The sequence below is a fragment of the Malania oleifera genome, chromosome 12, assembly GCF_029873635.1.
Source record: "Malania oleifera isolate guangnan ecotype guangnan chromosome 12, ASM2987363v1, whole genome shotgun sequence".
Taxonomy (NCBI): Eukaryota; Viridiplantae; Streptophyta; class Magnoliopsida; order Santalales; family Ximeniaceae; genus Malania; species Malania oleifera.
Window position 1 is genome coordinate 66,107,471 of NC_080428.1, and position 19,141 is coordinate 66,126,611.

Genomic DNA, 19,141 nt, shown 5'->3' on the forward strand with positions numbered 1-19,141 from the left:
TTATTTTCAAAATGATATATATGAGATATTCAGCACAAGGCCGTGTTTTATGTATGATTTCGGCACAAGGCCGTATTTATGAAATGTTCGGCACGAGGCCGTATTTATGAAATTATGAAAAATACTATAATATCATGTATTATATGTTATCAAAATCCGGATGTTACTTCAGTTCAGTTTCAGGAACTCGATGTCATAGCTATATAGATAAGATATCTATGTTCAGACTTGTGCTAACCACCCCACGAGGGGGTGGGAGATGAATAGTCGATGTGGCTTTCAGTGTAGAGTTGTAGACATCCACCTGACAGTCCAGACCAGGGTGCGGCGAGCCCATCGTACTTACAGACATTTTTGACTCAACAGTGGTCAACTAGCCATTGTTGGGTCCCGCCTTCGGGCTGCACAACCTATCATGGGGGGTAATACATAATATCAGCTAGTTATTCATCCTGGATATGTTTTCAGTATTATCAGATATAACAGACAATTTATGAATGATATGAGTTAATAGAAAAATATGAAAGTATATGATGATTCAGTATGTTATGACGAATGTTTACAGATATATGAAATGTATTGTATATGTATAACTACATTATATATTCATGTTACCACACAGCTGCATTTAGTTTATTTTCCCTTACTGAGATGTGTCTCACCCCTGAACTTAATTAATTTTTCAGGAGATCCTAAGAGACCAGCAAGTCGTGGCCACCGTTGAGTGAGTTGAGCTTCCCTGCTAGAAGGGTAAGCTTTGATCTAGGATTAGGAGATTTTTGTTGTAAGATTTTAGGTATATTTTGATGTTTTGGATATTGTATTCAAATACTGTATTTTGGGAATGTAGTAGACTCTAGTAATATGTAATTAATGGTTTGATGGATGTAAATTATTTTTACTACTACTTAAGTTTTCGCTGTTTATGTTAGGTTATCCCCGCTACCCATGGGTTCGGGTTAATGTTATTATTATTTATGTTTATTATATGATAAGTTAAGTAGGTCGTTACAGAATCATCTAGCTAGCATATTTGAAACCTTGATATGATACTGCGATATTCAAAAATTGTGTTTCAAATCTTTCTATGATATACACTCTTGTGCTTGATTAGATAAAATCATTATTCTGAGTGTTGATTACACACATAAAGCACCGAGCTTATAGTTCATACATTCTTGAGGTGCATTGATTAGATTATGCATATTGTTGTACGTACCTGCTTAGCTGAGAAGTACATTTCCGTATACTTAAATTCATATTGATTGTATTCTAGGCATGGGTCTGAAGAGGGAGACTAACCCTGCTGAATAGTTCTGGATTGGCTTAGACCCGGTTAGAAAAGTTAGGTGCACCATCCTGGGTAAGGTGTAGGTTGGGGTCAACCCCGCTAGTTGACCTGGTTGTAACTAGTGCCGCTTCACCCGTTAAGTGAGCGTTAGTGGAATCATCAGGCTTGCGAGCTAGAGACAAGGACATAAGCAGTATTGGCTGAAGCCCGATAACATATCGTGTCTATTTATATTTCTGCACTTTATATTTACCGTATGTGTATGTTATATTGTGAATGTTGCGAATGATTTAATTTCCGCATATCATTATCTACGCAATTGGTGAATGATTAGAAAGACCCTAGGTTGTGTTATACGGCTATCTCGTTTAACTTAGGAGATAAATTTTAAAATTCCAATTCACTCCCCTATTGGGAATACACTAAAGTTAATAGTTGAGAAGACCCTAGACCACCCAATAGAACCTCCAAATAGCCTCGACTAAGTAGTGAACTTGATATCATGTAAAACTTTGTGTAAATTATAAGATTGAAAAATAAGTTACTTATAATTCAAAGAAATTGTCACTAACCTATTTTTATCTTAAGAACATTTGGGACACCTATTGAATATGTCAATAGTTGATTGGTCTCTAGCCACATCTAGGTTCAAGAAAATTAGTTATCAAAAGTCTGCGTTACAAGGTTGGATTCAGGAGTACGATTATGTAAAGGGAAGGTATTAGCACCCATTCACATCCATCTAATGAGCGGTACTAATTAATTTTAGATTACCTTAAAAAATAACTAATCAAATTCTAAATTTTCTACTTTATTTGAAAACTTGAACATTAAATTATTATGAGACTTTGCACAAGACAAAAGCCCTCTTACCTCTAATTCTCAAAAGCACGCAAAGGCATAGCCCTCAAAATCAGAGGAAGATTCCTTATAAATTTAATTTGTTCAACAGCGAACATCAACATAGGCAAAGATAAAAGAGATTATAAAGAAGTCATATTCAAACATATATACAAACATGATCTTGATTATATGTACAAATATTTGCAGATAATACACGTGTAAGATGTGCACTTGAAGAATCTAGTAGAATCACTAATGAGGAGGCTAAAAGTAATTATGTTAGTATCTCCATCCCTCAAAAAATAATTGAGGACCAAATAATCTCAATTTATTGAATATTTCTCATAAGAATAGTGCACATGTGCACACAAACATGCAAGCACGTGCACACATAAATGAAAGAGAAAAATGCACATTTATGTGACAAACAAATTATGCAATGAGCAAGCCACACAAGAAAAGTTGTTGAAAAATTACAAAAAGTGAACAAAAAGGATTCTTAAAATTTTTTCAATTTTTTTTTTCCATACTTTTCAAATTTTTCTACAAATTTAAAATATTTTTTTTATAAATAAAATATTCAAAATTTATTCATTTTATGATTATATATATATATATATATATTATTTTCTGAGACAAGAAAGACTCAAAGAATTTTTCTTGATTTTTCAAATTTTTTAGGATTGTTTTATAATTTCCTTAATTTTTTTGGTTTTTTATAAATTAAAATGAATTTTAAATTTAATTTATTTAATAATAATAATAATAATAAGGGGGGTGAATTGGGTCAAACCAACCCAATTGATTTGACCATGTCAATAAAGGAGACTCGGGTCAAAAGAAAGAGAGGTTGGAATGGATGTTGGGTGATATGTGAGGTGTCACATGGCCCACCATGGATAACCAATTTTTTTATTTTTTTTTTTTGGAAAAAGAAAAACTGAGTACTTGCACGTGATAAGGTGACATCATGTTAACATCATCGCCCACGCCACCGCCACGTGATGCCTTGCCACTAACTCAAACCTATCATCTGGACGTGGCAATGATCCTGCTATCTAAAAGAAACACAAAATGGAATGTTGAGATTGTGTTGCACCTCTAGGTGACATCACCAAGGATGCACAGTCTAAAATGAGCCATGTGTCATCACTCGATGGGTGATACATGGCCCATTATGTGCAAAATTAATTTTTTTTATGCTTTATTATTCATTTATTTAAATTGTTTATTTTAAAATATATATTATTTTTCTTTATTTATTTCATTTATTTTTTGTATTTTCTTTTCTTTCATCTCTCCCCTATACTCTCTCAAGCCTTTAACTCCTCCTCCTTCTTCTTTTGTTTCTCACACCAACAAAAGCCATCATGGCTGCATTCCAGACAAACCTATCCTTTGTCCTCTTTCCCTATCACCTCTTTCTCATTATCTCGACTCTAAATCTCCCTTTGTTCTCCACTTTTCGTATCTCTTTCATAATCTCTTCTTTGTCTCTCATCTTTATCTCCGAATCTCTTATTTCAATCTCTCTGACTCTCTCTCACACCCCCTTTGCTCTCTTTCTTTTTATAGGTTGATGGAAAGAGTAGGAGCAGAGAGCTTCATGCTTTTTGCTTGAGCTTCATTCTTTTTGCTTCTCTACTAAACCCTACATTGGATTAGCCCCTGCATATGTATTTCCTTAATCCCCACTCGTTCCTTCATTTCTCACCTCTCTCTCTAAATCTTTATTTTATGTTATTTTCATTTTTCTTTTTTATTTTCTTGTGTTTTATTTTGCTTTCCCATGAGCTAAACAAGGGGGATCGAGGTTAGGGTTGACCGGATTAGGTTTAGGATTAGGTTAGGTTAGGGTTTAGGGTTAGGTTAGAGTTAGGTTGGGTTGGGTCAAGTTACTGGGTTGGTACCAGGTTGGGATTGTGGGCTTCGGTTAGGTTAGTTAGGCCAAGGTTTTAGTTTCAGGCTTGGGGTTTGAGTTATAGGTTCTTGAGTTATAGGTTCGTGGGCTTGAGTTTTGAATTTAGGATTTGGGTAGGATATTTAACTAGTTAAGGCATAAATGGGCTTGGGTTATTGGGCTAAATATTTGGGCTTAGGCAGATTTAGGTGTGGAGTTTGGGTTTAGATTTAGGGTTGGGCCTGGGTTATTAGGTTTGGGCTTAGAGCTGATTGGGGAGTCAAGGTAGGGTTGACTTGGGTTAAGGTAGGTTTGACCGAAGTACTTAGGTCAAGTTGACCAAGATACCAGGTTGGGTTGACTCGGGTCTAGGACAAGTTGACTTGATTATTCGAGTCCTTTGACCTTGGGTCATGGATTGTTTGACTTGGGTATTCAGGTAAAGTTGACCCAAATTTTTAAGCCATTTTATTAGGATTTTGGTAGGGTTTTTAGGGCAAATTTTGGCTGGGATATTTTGGTTTTGTTTAGGGATTTTAGCAAGGTTCTAGGTGAGAGTGTTTTGGGGTTCTAGCTACATTTTATTGTGATGCCCTGATTTTTTCGTACATATATATTTTTTTTCACTAATAAATAAACAAATTTATATTCACTCTTCATCTACAACACTCCCAAATCGGTCATGTCAACAACCTTACTACCATTCATACGACCCGACCCGCATTGGGTATCGAGTAAAAAGTCATTTCATTATTACAACCTAACAGCAGAAGACAGTATAATTACATTATCCAGAATATAATACCCAAAGTATCTACACACACATATATACATCACAATCACAAACTCAAATCAACCCAACTCTAGGGGAAATTACACATCCTCTAATCCAAAAACTCACCCTGTGTGTCAGGGTCCCAACTCCCTATGATCACGAAGCTCTATCACCTGCTCTATCACTGTTCCCTGAAAAATTTAGATAATTTGGGTGAGACACGTCTCAGTAAGAAGGAATAAATTATTTACATTGTGTGGCCATATGAGTTCAGTTATAATATGTTTTATTTTTCAAAACAACATTTCATCTGAGAAAATACACTGATATTCACATTCGCATAATCATATAGATATACAACACAAACTTTTATAAGTTTTAAAACCATTTCTTATGTTTGTTCATTTTCAACACACATAATTACTCGCAAAGTTCCTGAGAATAGGGAAGATTGTCCGCCCATAGAGGTAGCTTCCCTCTACCCTAATACGTTATGCAGCCAAGAATGGCCACATCTGATACCTACCAAGGTACTCACCTTACTCAGTAAGCCCTCAGGCTGAGCGTTTCACTTCGTCTCAATTATTTATTTTAAAAAACACACACTTTTTCATTTCTCATAATCATTTCCCATTTTAACTCATTACATAGCTATGTATACATAAATTCACATTTATGTACTTTACATAATACATTAAATCACATAATTCCAATTCTCAATATATTCATGATTTCCATACTGAGCATACCTCTCCAATGGCATCAGTATGAATCTCATAACACAATTTGCATACTGAGCATACCTCCCCAATGACATTAGTATGAACTTCACAACACAATTTTCATACTGAACATACCTCCCTAACGACATCAGTAGGAACTTCACCACACAATTTCCATACTGAATATACCTCCCCAACGGCATCAGTAGGAACTTCACACACACACACAGTCTCTATACTGAACATACCTTCCCAACGACATCAGTAGGAACTTCACACACACACAGTCTCCATACTGAACATACCTCCTCAACGGCATCAGTAGGAACTTCACACACACACATAGTTTCCATACTGAGCATACCTCCCCAACGGCATCAGTAGGAACTTCACACACACACACACACACAGTCTCCATACTGAGCATACCTCCTCAATGGCATCAGAAGGAAAGAAATACCACCCACCTGTAATTATTGCGCGGTATTGGCATATCATTAATCATATTTTAGTATATCTCAATTCAATTTAATATAAATATTCTCATCATTTTCTATGCACATTTCATCATCTCATAAAAATGTATATCATACTTCACATATTTCCACATTTCCCAAAATACTCATTTTTTCATGCAAATAATTTGTACTCATGTATAAATACTCATTTCAATATTTTTTCAGAAAATACACATCATTATATTTCACATTTTTCAACACATGTCATGTGCCACACAGTTTTCATCTAATATTCACAATATATTAATTTCAGACTCCAAAGCATTACAAATTAATATTACTCAAATGTCACACAATTTACTTGATATTTATATCATAATAATTTTCAGGCCAAATATAATATACTCATTTTCATATATTAATTCAAATGGTAATTCTAAAAATACTGTTATAATTTATTCCACTTACCTATCTTACTGAGAGACTCGTTAACACCAAGATTTTCGCCCTTGGCGTCCGAAACTCAAATTATGAAATTCACATTTTTCCTAGGTTAATTAACTCATTTCCCCCAAAACAATACTCAACTAACCTTCCTTAAACTCCATATACCCAAAATTATCATTTAAACTATTATTTAACACCCCCACTTAATTTTCTGAATTTTGCTTGCGGGTCCCAAAATTACACCCGCGGCACTCACCCGGGCCCTGAATTTTAAAAATCCTACTTAAATTTCAGATGCCCAATATTTTAGTATTTCTAAATTAATACTAATTAATTAAAAATAAGCTCCTTAATAACTCCCGTACTCTAAATTTGGGGTTTTGCCCATGATGACCTCACGAGAATTTCGTCTCGCTAGACTTATAGAAAATCATCCCTAGATTTTCATGGTGGTGTCCGTTCGTTGATTGGACTTATAATTTGTAAGAAATTAAAAAAAAAAAAAAGGAAATTGGCTTACCCCAGGAGATACGTTTACACCGCTCCTACCATCGATCCGCTCCGGTAGAAATGACGACAGTGGAAAATGGAGTCTAATAGTATCTTCTGATTTTCAATCGGGCGAAAATCCGTCATGAAATCGAAGAGAAAGGGAGAGAGAATGAGAGGAGGGAGAGAGAGTCTGTGCTCGCAGGAAATTGAAGAAGAAGTAGAAGAAGAAGAAAGAATAAAAAAAAAAAGAAAACCAAAGAAACAAAACAAATCAAGCTTCAGGAGAATAATAATAATAATAATAATAATAATAATAATAATAATAATAATAATATTATTATTATTATTATTATTATTATATTTTATTAATAGAAATAAAAATAAATTTTAATTATTTTTTTTTTATAAATCTGATTAATTAATTAATTTTTTTTTTGAATCACTCCACTAATCTTCTATATCCCTTTTGGGGGTTATTAAGATCTAAAACAAATATAGGTATTAAAATTAGGGCATGCTAGGGTTGTGTTCAATTTGGCATTTGCAAATTAAAAAAAAATCAATTCCATTTTTTGCAAATAAGATATTGTTCATTATGAAATTTTGCAATTTGATTTTGTCACACAATTTCCTTAACCATGTAATGAATCAACCATTCTACTGCACTCACTCAATCACACGGCCAAAGCAATTTTATGTATCTATTGAAATAAGATAAAATCAAGGTACTGGGTTCTTATCTTTTTTCGGTCTTTTAAAACATTTTTTTTCTTTATTGCTTCTGCTTTATCTCTTAACGGCAATTTTCGTTCTATTTTCCTTTTCTTTTGAGCCCTCTACTTGATATTTTTGCTACAATCTTCTTCACTTATTTGTGAATACTCTCTCTACGTTACTCTGAATGACTTGTGCCCAAAATCCCCCTGCAATGCTTTCTCAATCTTCTATTTATAGGGCAAATGACACTAGGAAATTCTCTCTTAGGACTCTAGGGCATGGGAATCAGCTTGCATGGGAATTAAGGTACTTGGGGAAAGGGAAATATGCCACGAGTTGTGTGAGAATTGGTTGTCTTAATTAAAGGCCCCCAATTGGGCCCTTTTGATTCCCCTAAGCCACAAATTGGGCTTTAATTAAAAGAAATGCCCACCATAGGCCTTGATTTTTCAAAATTAGCCCTTAGTAGGCTACAACTTCAAAATAAGGCTTATAGTGGGTCTTAGATCACCAAATGACCCAAATTGCACTACAATTAAAAGCAATGGGTCAAATCATAACATAACCCAAAATGGGCCACCGTTTTAACATAAAGGCCCCCTAATGGGCCTTAAATCGCAAAATTGACCAAAGTTGGGCTTCAAAAGAAGTAATGGGTCCAAATTATGAATTAGTCCAAATTAAACTGCTATTTTAACTAGAAATGCTTTAAACCTTGGACCTAACTCTAAAATGTGCCATGCATGCAGATGAATGCTAATGGAAGAGGCCTAATTCCAACATCCCAAAGATGAAGACCAATATTTTCCTTTTTCTTGTATTGTTTTTTTTTTTGTGATTGTAATGCAAAGGATGAATGTGATCAACACTTTGTACAAAAAGCCTAATAAATGAATCTTGATTTTAGAGCAATGAGATTGAAAGAGTCAAAATGAGAGATCCCACTTAAGTGAACACCTTAGAAGACATCTACAACTAATAACTAAAAAAGAACTAAAACTTATTAAAAGAAATAAATAATTTTGAAAACCTAAAATTTTGTTATATAATGACCGAACAAAATGGGGTGTCTACTTTTTTCAATTAACAATAAAAAAAGAGATAATAGTTAATATCAATTCGATATAATTAATTAGCTATTACTTTTTGAAGATATGAAGAAGCATAATGATTTTTCCACTCGTTTTTGAGTTTGTACAATAATTTTTAGTAATTTGCAAAGATCCTTGATGATAAATATAAAATAAAAACTTATTTTATATATCTTACGAATTTGTAAGCTATTTAATGTACATCGATAGGGAGAGAGGATCTTGGAATAAATTTGGAAGTTAAAAAAATGTCACTAAAAAAATTGAAAGTATATAAATTTACCTAAAACTTTAAAAGGTTAAAAGTATATTTTACCTTTAAAAACATTCAATATAAACTAATGTGTAATATTATGTAAGCAAAAGATTTGCATGTCATTCTCAACTTTTCATGTGACATTTTTTATTATCAATTGTCGGTATATTAAAGATGCACATTACTTTGATGATATATTTATTTGAAAGCTTGACAAGTTGAGCATAATGGAATTCAATTGATTTTATCTTTTAGATTCAAAGTAAGTCTTTTATATATTTTTTGACTATTTATGCTAAAGAGCCACTTCAATTGAATAGTTATTTAGTTAAGCACCGAGACTAATAATATTTTATTCACTTGCATTATCTTTACTGAAAAAGTCTCGACTTAAAATATTCATTTATTTTGTTTAAAAAAACAAAAGACAAAAAAATAGGGCAAGTTTTAAGATCTAGGTTCTATATTTTGGGGGTTGTTTGATAAAAAAGATTTTGGTTCATTGGAGGCGCACTAATACAAGATAAGTTTTTAATTAATAAAAAAAAAGAGATTAATTGAACCAATACAAATAAAATGGTAAAGCTATTAGGTAAATATTTGAATATGCAATTCTTAATAAGTTCAAAATCACAAAGAAATACATAAATGCTTATAGCTCTACTCAAAGTATGTTACAGCTAGGAGAGAAAAAAAAAAAAAACTCAATGCACAAAGCTCTTGTATATGCAGGGTTTAAGGAAGGGGCGAATCACAATGGATCTATAGTTTTGAAGCGAGAGTGATCGCTATCTCTGAAGTAATATTTGCTTCCACTTGAATTAGCAAAACTATAAGATAAATAATACAAATCACTTCCAAGATACAATAAAATTATGAGAAATTTGCATGAAGCAAATTTGAAGATTTCTTTATAAAATTTATTTGCAAACAAAGTATTTGGTTGTCAAAAATGAGATAGAGAAGAGGATGATTTTGAGTATTTAATTTAATGATTAAACTTGTTCTTAAAGTTCGTATGTTGAAAAGTAACAAATAATATGCCCGCTCTCGAGTAGACATCACTCCTCACAATTTTTTATTTTATTTTATTCAAATAGACAAGACTATTGCATTTGAATTTAGAATTATATTTTAAAATAAAAGTTATTTCCATCAGTCACGTTATTTGAAAAATAGTTTAAAAAATTCAAAAAAGGTAATTCTAAATATTTATCTAAAATTATTATTTACTCCTTTGAATTTCAATCTTATGGAAAATGCTTCATAAACCTATCCTAATTCTTTCAAATTTTCAGTATGGGACAAGTTTTTTCCTCTCATTTATATTACAATTTATAAAACTTCGACAAACTATACTAAAAAATTATATATTATGAAGTCATATCTAATATATTTATATACGTGGTAGTACATAGGTAAAAAAAAAAATCACCATATTTTCCAATGCAGTAATATTTTTATTAAAGTCAAGTTAATTACCAAATATCAAGGTAGTATTCAATTATATTATATGCCCAAAAACTTTAATAAGGTTTGACTAATTGCATGATTAAAAATAGCAACTAATAAGCTCTCACGTGTAATAATCAAAGTAATAGTCATAACATTATCTTTTTAATATTTTACATTTTTGTGGGACATCACGGAGACATTGTTTTAATATTTTAAAGAATGTTACGGAGTAAGTTTATATTTGTTTTATACTTTTCACATTAAAAAATTAAATTTTCATTAAGTTCAAGCTCGATATTACAAGATGAATTTTTTTTTTCTCAAAAAAATTGTGCTTTATAATTATATAAATACATGTAATCTACTATGTTTGACACGACATATGCAAATTTATGAAAGTACAAAAAAGTGAAAGCTTCATTTGTTCATCACTAAATAAAAAATAATTAAAGACTTTATTTTAATATTTGGGTTGTCTTGACTATGAACGATATTTTTTAATATTATTATTTTTAAAATAAAAAAAATTATTATTTTGCAAATTAACTTTGCATCAATTTAAGATATAAATTAAATTTAATAAAATTTATTTCTCCTACATTCACAAAGAAATAATTAAAATATTTTACAACTATAAAAATCAATTAAAATTCTACTCATAGTCTTTATCTCAAACCTTGTAAATAACAGCTTAACGTAAGAAATCAAACAAACTTAAATTAAATTCATAACATTACACATCAACTCATGACAATAACACATCAAGGCAACTCAATATTAACAATTTATAAAATGAAAAACTTGAATGACACTAGCAATTTCCAAATTCAAAATTACACCACATCCTAACTCAAATCATTCCAATAAATGCAAATATTCTTCAAATATCAACTTACCAAAACTTCTTTTGATCCTCTGTTTCCAAAAGCAAAGAAGAAAAAAGGAAGGAAAAAAAAAACATGCATTGGACGATTAGCAGCCATTACCCAAAACCTAACAAATTGACACAGCACAGAGCACAAGGAAAGCTTTAGGTCATTAACTTGACTTTGTGCTTTTGACTTGCGAAGGCCTACGGGGTTCCTCTGGGATCAAGAACCAGCGCCAGTACCCAATCCAGAAAGCCTCAAGAAGTTAGTAAAAAAAAAAAAAAAACAGAGCCTCCCCCTCCCCTGTCCTTGCTTCTCTACAATCCTTGGATTTTCAATTTCATCAGCTAAGCCGTTTTGTTCTGATTGATGATTCTCCGACGGATCTGAGTGCGTGCCGACGGCGATTGTCTCCTCCTCCGACGTCCAGAGGCCAACTATTCGCCCGCGTTTATCGTTTACTAGTCATGCAACCCGGGTTCAAAACGATGAGCCCTGTTCAGATTTTGGTTGCTGTTTTGATAGCGGCGCCTCTGTTGATCGTGATTCCAATGATTCCTCGAAGCCCAATTTTTTATGGAGGGGGAGGAGGAGCAGGGGCCAGGAATTTGGACGTAGGAGCTGGAAATACTACATCAGAACGACCAGGTATGGTTTTTGCTCAATGCTCTGTTTTTCTCAATAATTCATCCACGTGTGTCGTTCATGGAGGAGATTGGCTCTGTTTAAAGTTCTTCGAGTTTCAATCATAAAAAATGCAGTTCAGTAGTTTTGAGTTGTAAGATGAAGAAAGGTGAGAGTGCTGTGATTTCTGTCGCCAGGGCACAGGAGGAGAATCCTCGGCTTTGATAATTCTGCGATGTTATGGCTCAGCATTGGAGAAATTGTTGTAGTTTAATGCATAGTTGTCTGATTTGTAAGCTGCTTTCATGTAGTTTGTAGACTTTTTAGTCGATTATTGATAGAAATAAGAGGAGAGGAGCCTTTTGATAGGAGATATTCCACACATTATTCATCACACAAACCACGACTATAGGCTAATACAGTTAAAAGCATGTAAATAGGCACTAACCACAAGCACTACTAAATGTATAAATAAACTTCTATGAAGCACTATAAAAATAGAAACATCCAAAAAAAAAAATGAATATCCTAAAAACTAGGACAAAAAAATTGCATTGACTTTTCAACAATCCCTCCAAAATGATGTTTCGATATTTAGTTTAGTAAAGGTTCCTCAAATTGGATTATCTAAATTGCAAACACCACGTAACTTTTTTAACTTCGAAAATGCAAGCAATTTGTGGGGCGCAGTAAGAACAACAATTTGGCCTTCATTTCTACAATAAATTAGAGTAATGACTCCATCATTAGTGAGATCTCTCAAGAAATGATACTTCACATCTACATGCTTGTTTCAACCATGTAGAATTGGATTTTTGAGAGCTTTATTTATGAATTGTTGTCACAATAAATGAGAGTAGACTTATATTGTTCGAAATGCACCTCTTTAAGAATTTTCTTTATTGTTGTTGCAACAAATTCAACTTCATTAGTTGATAATGGGATGATTGGTTGTTTCTTTGACGATCATGAAACGACTCTTGTCCCCATCATGAAAACATACTCATATGTACTTTTTTGATCATCTGCATAATCACTATCTGTGAAACCAAACAAACATGACTTTTCTCCTTTTTTGTAAAATAGCCCAAACTCCTTAGTACATTGCACGTACAGAAAAATTCTTTTTGCAGCCAAAAGATGAGTCTCTCTCGGGCACTCTATCTATGTAACGACCCGAAAATTCTGCTATATATATTTCTCACATATTAAACTGTCACGCCCGGAACCCAGAAATGGGACCTTGGGGTGAAAATGTAAACCAACCAATCCATGTACCATACAAAACATCCAAAGATACAGGACAATAGATGAGGGTCCGACCCCGTGGGGTTCCCAGGCACCCTATACACATCCAAACATAATAGAACATACGCAGCGGAATAAGGTCTTACTATATACATATAGTATCATACCAGTGTCTATACAAGAGCAGAAATAGACTCTATCATACAACGTACAACTGGGTGCCCAACACATCCCAAAATGACAACCCATCAAAACACAGTCCTAGCACTTACCCAAGCACTAACCGCAGTACTCCAACCACTACGCTCCCGACACCAGAACGCTAGTTCCGGTTACTCAAAGGACCTGTAAAAATGTACGTACAGTAGGGATGAGACACCTCTCAGTAAGGAAGAATACAGGTTATATCGGTGTGTGGCATTTGAGTGTTATCATGATGCAACATATACGCAGTTAAATGCAGTTTAGTTTTAGTTTACACAGTGCATACATGCACACATACACATGATCAGCAATCTCGGTGTCGTCACACCCATCAGCCCAAAGGTGGTCCGCGACATACGGCGTTGGCCCGTAGACAACCCGCGAACAAGGCGCCACTGGCACATGGCTAGCCCCCGACTCCTATGGCATCGTACCGGCGCTAAACTGGTGGATCCACACCCTTCGGCCTGATCTGCAGGAATAGGCTCACGCCCTCGGATATAGAGCCGGACACTCTTAGTACCTGGAAAAATTCTGAACCGCTTTCCTACTAGCATTTCAACCAATCACACATACACATGCATGCTCATATAACCAAACAAACCACACTCATTTGGTAATCTAAAATCATGGTTTTTCAAACACATATATAGTTTAAAACAAGTTAAGGCACGACCATCCCTATAACATAGTATAAATCAACATATACGTTTGGTTTTCCACAAAACCAGGGATGCAGCCCGTCGCCCCCTTTTTTCCAAAACTGTAATCATGAAAAACCCATAGTTTTCCCCGTTAGATCCCCCAAATGAGTAGCCAAAACATACACAAGACCGTGAACCACAGTTCTACCTAGTCCGATTTCAAAAATAACCGATATAAACACAATTCCTCTTACCTTTTCCCCAAATAGCAAATCTCGAACTCTAAGGCCCCTAAACAGCGAACTGAGTTCCAAAACCTACAACCAATAATACAGAATATACTCATAAGATTGTTTCCTACAAAATTACCAGATCAGAATTGAAAATTGAGCCTTACATCGATTTTTCGCCAAAACCCAAAAATCCCCGAAACGGGATTCCGATCCATAGAACTTGTAGATAATCCTTCCACGATCCTCATGGTAACTTCATATTCACGATTCTCGGGACGAATAGCGAAGAAATCTAGAGAAATGAAGAATAGGGACAGTTCTAGAGAGAGAGAGATAAGATTTAGTTTTCTTATATGAGAAGTAATGAAAACTTCTATTTATAGCCCTTTGACCCGACCACTTCTAGTCGATGAATTGCATCCTCGTTGACGAGGCTCTATAGTCTTATCATCGACGAGACCAAAACCTCATTGACGAGTTTGGGATTTTTTATTTTTCGAAACCTCTCGGCTTCTCCTCGTCGACGAGCCTTTGAACTTCGTCAACGAGAGATACAAGGCCTTCGTCGACGAACTCTGGCTTCATCAACGAAGCCTATTCAAATATCAATTTTACCCCTCTCTTATTTATTTGAACTCATTTATCACGGTTCGGTAAACTTTGATACCATGCTATAATATCCCGACCCTAAGTGGGTACTAGACTGACCTGTTCATCACATATATCTACCATGCAGCGAAATCATACACATAATATCCTAGATACAATACTAGAGTTCTAAAATTACCATAATTACATACATATCTCCTTAAAATGTTATACAACCCATAGTAAACCAAAACATAACTATATACATGCATCTCACCAGTACTTACTTCAAAACCAAACACTATCTAGATTCGCCCCAAAACATCATAAGCTTGATTTTTAGTATTCTCTAAAATATTAAAATATTATTTTGGTGAGACATCTCTTAGTAAGAAGGAATAGATTATTATCAGCATACCTCCCCCACTAGGGGGAGGTATGCTCAGTATAGAAATTGTGTTATAAAGTTTGTACTGAAACCGTCGATGGTTTCACTGAAATCTCAGACATCTTTAGAAACATGCTCTCAGTATCTCAAACTATCGACGGTTTCAGGAAATCTTAAAAAACCATCGACGGTTTTGTTTCTGGGCAGCGAGACAGAAATTCAAAATTTGAATTTGAACGTTAAGTTGATTGGTTTTTTTGGGGGGAACCTCTAAAGGAAAGTCTATATATTATTCTCTGAGTGTATTATGAGACAAGAGAGATCATTTTTGAGAAGTGTATTGTGTACTCTATAATTTCTTAGTGAAATTGCTGTGCCGATTGTTTCCGTTGATGTAGGCATTGCCAAACTACGTAAATTATCGTGTTGTTATTCTTGTTGTTTCTTATATACTGGTTGTGTTTTATAACTTGTTGCTTTTTACTTGTTTCGCTGTACTTCCTATATTTGATCATTTTACAACAAGATAAATTGCCTAAAAAAGGTAGTTTTTTGCCTTCAAATCTTTCAGTTTTAGGGCTTCTAACTCAGTCCTCTGCGCATCCGTTAACATTGAACTGATTGCTGGTTTTGTTACCCCAGAAACAATCACCTGCCAATACTCTTCAGAGCGCATGAAATTTTCTATTAGCATGCGCTAATGGTCATAGTGACCATCAAAGAGGGGAATGGTTAGTTGGACAAAAATTTTGGTTGCCATAGCTTTGCTGCTGCAAAAGAAAATAGAGCTACTACTATGTCACTCTTATCTCAAGAACTCTCCTACTTCACTAATTTTCTCTTTCTTTAGAACCGCTCAATGCAACCTGGCTCTGATACCACTGATAGAAATAAGATGAGAGAAGAACTTTTTGATAGGAGATACTCCACACATATTATTCATCACACAAACAACCTTTATATAAGCTAATACATAACAGATAAAAGCATATAAATAGACACAAAACACAAGCACCACTAAACGTGTAAACAAACTCCTATAGAGCACTACTCAACGTGTAAAAATAGAATCCTACGGACTAAGCTGAACATCCTCAAAACGAGAACAACAAAAAACTAAATTTCCTAAAAAACTATGACAGAAAAAAAAAAAAAAAAAACTGCCTTGACTTTTCAACAATTTATATAGGACATGGTAACTCGACATCGCAAACTCTGAGAGTACCTAGCTATTAAGTCGAAAATTTTTAACATATGTTTAAGCGGACATTAATAGGCCAAGTTTTTTCTTTATTTTATTTTTATCTTAAATAAAAAAATTCATTGGATATTTGGTAATCTCTCATTTGACCAAACTAACCCCATTCATGTGTACATATGGTCGCACAAATTGTAACTAGGCATTACTCATCTATTAGAGAATCATGTTTTAGCAATTGTTGTACTAGGCATCTTGGAGGTACCTACTAAAATTACTGTACTATGTCTAGCTTTATTATCCATTACACTGTTAAGAGGGTTGCAATTTCGTGCATATACAACAATGCAAATATGAAGTCAACAATGTGTAATAATTTAAAATGAAAATTTTCATTATTTATGTGTCAAAATTTTAAGCATACAAAACAAGAGTGCCATGAATGCTACACCCAACTGGATTTGAAGGGCAAAATTTTAAGTAGCAAAAGTGAAATTGAACTTTAATGACCCAAATCTCATATTTAATTTCTCACTTATGATTTACTCAAGAAATTACGGTCATAAAAAAATAAAATAAAAAATGAGCTTCAATTGTTGGAAGGAGTGTGCCTGACAAGCTAGCCCATGCTCTGTTTTTTTTTTTTCTTTTTGGTTTCTTTGAATCTAAGTTTTTCCAGCTTGTCTTATTAATCCTCGCGCATTATGTATTTACTCACCACCTCCCCTGTTTCTGCTCTCTCCTTCTTTCTCCCAATTCAACAGGATTAAAAAATGACACCTCTCAACCTGCCACTGAGCTCAAAGACAAATTCCTCGGAGGACTCCTTGCTTCTGGGTTTGACGAAGAATCCTGCTTAAGCCGCTATCAGTCCTTTTTGTACCGCAAAGCTTCACCCCACATCCCCTCCCCCTACCTCCAATCCAAGCTCCGCAGCTATGAAGATCTCCACAAGCGCTGCGGCCCCAACACCCTCTCCTACAACAAAACTGTTCGTCTTCTCAAATCTCGCCGCAGCAATAAATCTCGTCCCCCAGACTGCAACTACGTTGTCTGGATTTCCTTCAGTGGATTGGGAAACAGGATGCTCACTCTGACTTCGGCTTTCCTCTATGCTCTTCTCACAGACCGAGTCCTGCTCGTCGACGGAGCCGAGATGTCCGATCTGTTCTGCGAGCCGTTCCCGGAGAGCTCATGGCTGCTGCCCTCGGATTCCCCTGTGAGAAAACAACTCAAGAACTTTGATCCAAAATCTCCCCAATGTTTCGGAAAGATGGTGGAGGAGAACGCCACGACGGCATCGCCTGCGTTTCTCTATGTCAATTTAGTCCATGACTACAATGAGCATGACAAGCTTTTCTTCTGCGATGAAGATCAAGCACTTCCAAAGAGAGTGCCCTGGTTGATCATCAGATCGGACAACTACTTCGCCCCGGCTATGTTCTTGATGCCCTCTTTCGATCAAGAATTGGGAAAATTGTTTCCCGAAAAAGAAGCCGTTTTCCACCATCTGGCTCGGTACCTTTTCCAGCCATCCAATCAGGTGTGGGGACTAATCACGAGGTACTACCAGACGTACCTGGCCCGGGCGGATGAAAAACTTGGAATTCAAGTAAGAACTTTCGCCGTCGGCAAAGGCCCTTTCAAGAAAGTTATCGATCAAATCTTAGAATGCACATTGAAGCGGAAATTGCTACCACCAGTAAACCCTAAAAAGCCCCAATCGCCCACTGCTGCTTCCCCAAATCCGAAATTGAAAGCTGTTCTGATGACATCTTTGGTGTCTGGGTACTCCGAAGCCGTAAGGAATATGTACTTGGAGCAGCCGACGGCGACGGGGGAGATGATCGGAGTGTTCCAGCCGAGCCACGAGGAGTATCAGCAGAACGGGAATTTAGCGCACGAGAGGAAGGCGTGGGCGGAGATTTACCTGCTGGGCTTGACGGATGTGCTGGTGACGAGCACGTGGTCGACGTTTGGATATGTGGCGCAGGGGCTTGGGGGTTTACGGCCGTGGATAATGGTGAAGCCGAAGAACAGGACGGAGCCGCCGTGCCAGAGAGTGGTGTCGATGGAGCCCTGCTTCCACTCGCCGCCGTTGTGGGATTGCAAAGCCAAGAGAGGGGCTGACACGGCCGCACTGTCGCCTCACTTGCGCCACTGCGAGGACAGGACATGGGGGGTTAAGCTCGTTGACCCTCATCCCGAATCATAGTTTGATCTGTAACTACCATTTAAATTAGTTATTCGGAAGTTAAGATTTCAAATTTTATGTTACTTTTTTTTTTTGTTCGCAAAATGTTAATTTTTAATAATAAAAATTGAGATAATATTTGTGAGAATGAATTTTAGATTTTTAATTTGAACAGTGTAGATTTAAATAAAATTAAATATAATTTTATTTTATATTTATTTAAATTTATATAAATTTAAAATTTAAAATTTAAAATCTGAAATTCATAAAAGTAAAATTCTTTATTAACTTGATAGTGAAGGATTTATAATTTTATAAGGGATGATTATTTCTAATTTTTATAATTATTTTTATTTTATTTCAATTTCATGGTGGATGGAATCAAATTTCAAAAATAGAATCATATTCCTAGAGTTTTTTTTCCATTTTATTATTAACGATAAATAAAATATTAAATAATACTCTGAATGGGAAAAAAATTCCCAAATTAATGCTTACGTAATC

The 19,141-nt window shown here is 34.9% G+C and overlaps 1 protein-coding gene across 1 annotated transcript in view; it reads left to right on the top strand.

Moving 5' to 3' along the window:
* LOC131143980 (galactoside 2-alpha-L-fucosyltransferase-like) overlaps positions 1-18,786 on the top strand; it is a 22,273-nt gene extending 3,487 nt beyond the window's left edge. Inside the window, exons 2-5 of the mRNA XM_058092330.1 lie at positions 11,518-11,580; positions 11,664-11,964; positions 12,138-12,205; positions 17,114-18,786. Of these exons, the coding sequence (XP_057948313.1) occupies positions 11,518-11,580; positions 11,664-11,964; positions 12,138-12,205; positions 17,114-18,658 (1,977 nt within the window). The 3' untranslated portion in view covers positions 18,659-18,786. The remainder of the gene's footprint in view (positions 1-11,517; positions 11,581-11,663; positions 11,965-12,137; positions 12,206-17,113) is intronic.
* The last annotated feature ends 355 nt before the right edge of the window (positions 18,787-19,141 follow it).